The 4805-nt window shown below is 55.3% G+C and overlaps 1 protein-coding gene across 1 annotated transcript in view; it reads left to right on the top strand.

Moving 5' to 3' along the window:
* The first annotated feature begins 3888 nt into the window (after positions 1-3888).
* Positions 3889-4805, top strand: part of CNFN (cornifelin) — a 1612-nt gene continuing 695 nt past the window's right edge. Inside the window, exons 1-3 of the mRNA XM_006142010.2 lie at positions 3889-3925; positions 4380-4490; positions 4787-4805. Of these exons, the coding sequence (XP_006142072.1) occupies positions 3889-3925; positions 4380-4490; positions 4787-4805 (167 nt within the window). The remainder of the gene's footprint in view (positions 3926-4379; positions 4491-4786) is intronic.

Raw genomic sequence — 4805 nt, 5'->3', positions numbered from 1 at the left:
AGAGAAGAGAACAGCAGAGAAGGGATTGTGGCATGGCCATCCCCCAGGGGATAATTTCTTGCTTTCTGTCTCTCTGTCTCTCTTTGTCTCTCTCGTGAATGCATGCACCCTATAGCAAAAATCTGTTTTTAAAAAGTGTGTGCTCGTCAGAGAGAGACAGAAAGAAGGAGAGAAAGGAAGCAGCCCCCATGGGGGATGGTCACGCCATAATCCCTTCTCCATTTCTTCTTCCTTTCTGGATTTTGGGCACACATGCCCCAAGTGTTTCTCAAGCTGTTGAGTCCGTAACTCCAACCGTTCAGTCAACCCTGGGGGATCCAGCTGCCTTAACCACCAGGCCATGAGCTGGCCTGAGACTCTGTCTTTAACGGATAATTTTTTAAATAAAAATTAAAGAAGAATCAGGTGGGGCTAGTAGGTGGCATGGTGGTTAAAGTGCTGGATTCCCACATAGTTGACCACAATTCAAGTCCTAGACCCGGTAGCTTGAAACTCAGGCCAGGCATGTGCATGCCTGCCCAAAATCCTGAGAGGAGAATGGAGGAGAAGGGATTGTCGGATGGCCATCCACCCAGGGAGTGAGCTCTCACTTTCCCTCTCTCTTTCTGGTAAGTGCATATACCCTATGGCAAAACCCTAAAAAATAAAATAAATAAAATTTTAAAAAAGAATGGGGCCAACACCAGGGCCAGTGAGGCTAGGGAGAGGCTAATAAACATGATGGTGACACAGACAGAGATGACAGTGTGGGGACAAAGGAAGAGCTGCACGAGATGTGGATGTTGTCCATCCATCCAATGAGCATTTGTTGGGGGGTGGTAGAGAGACCCAGAGAGATGAAATCCTAGAAGGAAAGAAGGTGGTAAAGGATCAGCAGATGGTGTAATGGCTATGTCGCTGGACTCCCACGTGGTCAACCGTGGTTTGAGTCCTGGACCCGGTGGCTAATACTCATGCCAGGCACGTGTGCTCCACTCCCGAGAGGAGTGGAGGAGAAGGGATTGTGGCATGACCATCCCCCCTGGTTTCTTGCTTTCTGTCTCTCTGTCTCTGTCTTAATGGCAACCACATGCGCCCTATACCAAAAAACCTTTCTAAAAAAAAATTTTTTTTTTTTTTTTAAAAAAAAGGTGGTACAGAGGCTAAGGGGTTGATCCTACATGGCCTGACTGCATGGTTCAAGTACTGGACTCGGTGACTTGGAAAATATGCCAGGCACATGTGCGTGCGTGCCCAAAATCCCCAGAGGAGAATGAAGACGGTATCGCAGCATGGCCATTCCCCCTGGAGGGTGATTTCTTACTTTGCCTCGCTATATCTCTCTCTGGTGAGCGCAGGCACACTATAGCAAAATAAATAGATAGATAGAGATAGGTGACAGATGATAATGTTAGATAGATGATAGATGATAGATTGATACAGATATATAGATATAGATATAGATATATACATAGATATAGATACAGATAGAGATAGAGATAGAAAAATGGAGATTTGGAGCTAGAGCAGGAAGCTGGAGAGACAAAGCTGCAGAGATGAGGAAACAAGTTTGCGAAAGCAGAGGCTGTCAGTCTCCCGTACCAAGTGCCATAGGCACAGGGAAGAGGACAAGTGCTGTCATAGGTCTGGGGACAAGGGGAGCCAGCCTCCTGGGTGATACCAGGAGACCTAGGCCAAGGCCCTGGTGTGTGTGGGTGGGGGGAGCTAGAATCCCAGGCCAGCAGGGTGATCCACTTGCCATCACCCCATGCCCAGTAAGGTGATGACACCACCTTCTCTGCAGGTGACACCCCAATTTTCTGGTGCCTACAACATTTTTGGGGTGACACCCGTGCTGGGAACCCCACCCAGCTCTAACACTGCTTCCCTTACTGAGTCACCTACAACCCCGTCAGGCCTGTTGGGGGCAAGACTTGAGCAGCTCAGGCAACCTGGTCCCCAGCATCTTCCCCCTCAGGAGGCCAGCATCTGGAGTCCCAGGACCCCGACTCCACTCAGGGATGCAGCCTCATTCAGCAAGACCTCATGGTCCCGGCCCCGAGGCCCGCTTCCCTTGGACCCTGAGTCACATCTACCTCCTTAAGAACCGCAGCTTTTCAGTTCCCAGCCTCCTCCCTTCCCAATTTGGAGGTGGGGTGAGGCGTGTTTGTTTACTCGGTTCCGGTGTGAGTCACTCCCCAAAACACACTGCCCCCCCATGTGTCTCCTGGCACTGAATGGAAGAAGAATGTCCCCCTCAGGGAAGTGGGCTGTCACTAAGGTGATGAGAGAGACCCTCCAAGGAGTCTACACCGCACTCTCTCCACATCACCAGGGTTTTCACTCTCACTCTCAGCCTCCCCGTGGTGCCCCCACTCCCATCTTCTCTCCCCTTTTCTAGTTATTTCTCCCCAGATCTTTGTGCCCCTTTGTCTGTTGGCATCTCTTTCTCCATCTTTCTACAACTTCAAAAAGTTCATGAGGGGCCGGCAGGGGGCATGGTGGTTAAGGCGGCTGGACTCCCCCATGGCTGATCGCGGTTCAAGTCCGGACCTGACAGCTTGCTTTCTCATTTTCCTTCTCTCTCTCTTTTTCTCTCTGGTCAACATCAAAAAAATAATAATAATAAAATAACAAAATAATGACAATGAATAAAATTAAAGAAAAAATCATTCTTTTTTTAAAAAGTTTATGAGAAATGCATATTATGAAAAACTATGCGTGGAGTCGAAAAGAATCTTACACTTTTGTTCCATTTTTTTCACAAACGTTTGGAAGACCCCCCCCCATATGTCTTCCTGACTCTCCTTTTCCCCTCCTCTCCCTCTCTCCCTCTCGTCACTTTCCTGTTTCCCCTCACCTCTCCCAATTTCTCCCCATGTCTCGGTCTCTCCCTCTCTGGTGGTCTCTGCACGTGGACCCTGCTGTGCACCCCACCTTCTCTTCATGTCTCTCCAACTCTTTCTGCCTCCTCCACCATGGGCCCCTCCGTACACCCCCACACACACCATTTCATCGGGCCTGGGAGGTGCAGGAGGGGAAGTGGGGGGATGGGGACTAGAGAGAGAGACAGGGTGGGAAATCCTGGTGGGGAGAAGACCAGCTGGGCTCCCCGTCACCTCCTCACCTCCTCACTTCCGTCAGAGCCCCGCCCACGGCCAGGTGGCCCTCCCATATAAGTGGCTCCTGGCCCAGAGGGAGAACCCAGTGTCCGTGTACCCACACCTGCTCCATCAGCGCCAGCACAGTCCTGCAGGTAGGAGCCCTCTGCTCCCAGGTGCGACCTCTGTTCTCCCTCCACTCCACCCTACTCGCATCTCTCTCACATCTCTGACTGTCTCTCTGGACATCTCTGCCTTTCTCAATGACCCCTCAACCCCTCCTCCTCAACCTGAGTGGTGCTGGGTCAAGTTTGGAAGTCCTGGCGCCCAGCACCCCCTCCTCTAACCCCGCTGGCCTGGCCACGGGTGTGGGGCACTTTTCTTCCCCTCACTGAGCCTCAGCATCCGTCTGGGAGATGCGTGTGCAGAGGACTCCCAGCGCGAGGCACCCACGGGCGTTCCTGGTGGCATCTCTGTGGGCGCCTAGCTCTGATCTCTTTCTCCCTTCGTCTCTGGCTGCCTGTCTCTGTCTCTGGTATAAGGAGAGTCCTCTGGGTCTGTCGGGCAGCTGTGAAGAGATGGGCGAGCTTCTCGCCCACGCTCTCCATCCCCTCTTCCACGGCTCTCTTAGCGGGTAGGCTGACTTGGCCTCTTTCTCCCCAGCTCCACTCCCCTGAGAGCTCACCCCAGTGCCCCAGTCCCCTGCCCGCCCCTCCCCAGTCTCCAGCAACCCTTGGACAGACTCCATCGCTGTCGCCGCCGCAGCCACCTCTGCCGTCCCCAAGGCCACCTCCTCAGGGCCAGCAAGATGCAGTTTGAGATGCATGACAACGTGAAAGGCAAAGGTGGGATCGCTGGATGGACCGGCCACCCTCCCAGTACCGGGGACCTGGCGCCTCCTCCCCTGGGTACTCTGGCCTCGAAGACAGACAGCGGCGCTGGCTTCCACCCAGAGGCCCACGAAATGCAAGATCCCGGCACCCCAGGCCCGGACATGGAGGAGGAGGAGGTGGCATGTCCTGCCGCCCAGATGTGGCGCCCGCCCTTCCTCAGATGCTCAGGACCCCCCACCCCACCCCCCAGCTCAACCAGTTGCGCTCGAGGCAGCAGCAGGGACAGACGGTGTCTAAGCCCACAGACGCAGAAAGGAAGGGGCAGGCGCAGTGGTGTCCCCTCAATGGGCGGCCTGGTGGCCCCGCCCAGACTGCCCGGCAGAGGGAAGGGGAACAGAGGGGTGGGGGGCTCAGAGGCCTTGCCAGCTCCCCGCTGACCCCCGCCCCCTCCCGCCTGCACCCACAGCCATGTCCTACCCAGTGACCAGTCAGCCCCAGTGTGCCAGCACCTGCTACCAGACCCAGCTCAGCGACTGGCACACGGGACTCACCGACTGCTGCAACGACATGCCCGTCTGTGAGTGCCGGTCGCGGGGAAGGGGACAGGGGACGGAAGCTGCCCTCCCACCCCTCGGACACCCACTACCGCCTCTCCCACCTCCCTCCCTTGGACTCTGCATTCCCACTCGCTAACCCTCATCCCCTCCTCGGACCCCCAACACCGACCACACGCCTTCCTCTTGGACCCTCAATCTTCCTCCTTGGGACTCCCTTCTCGCCCTACGAACTCTATCTCCCTGGGCGCCCGCAAGTCCCCCAGCGACCTGTTCCTCGCCTCCTCCCCCGCCGCTGACCAGCCGCCCCGCCCCGCAGGTCTGTGCGGCACCTTCGC

The sequence above is a fragment of the Tupaia chinensis genome, unplaced genomic scaffold (assembly GCF_000334495.1).
Source record: "Tupaia chinensis unplaced genomic scaffold, TupChi_1.0 Scaffold000067_1, whole genome shotgun sequence".
In the NCBI taxonomy this organism is placed as follows: Eukaryota; Metazoa; Chordata; class Mammalia; order Scandentia; family Tupaiidae; genus Tupaia; species Tupaia belangeri.
The sequence above is the reverse complement of the archived record's forward strand: the minus strand, read 5'-3'. Positions and strand labels throughout refer to the sequence as shown.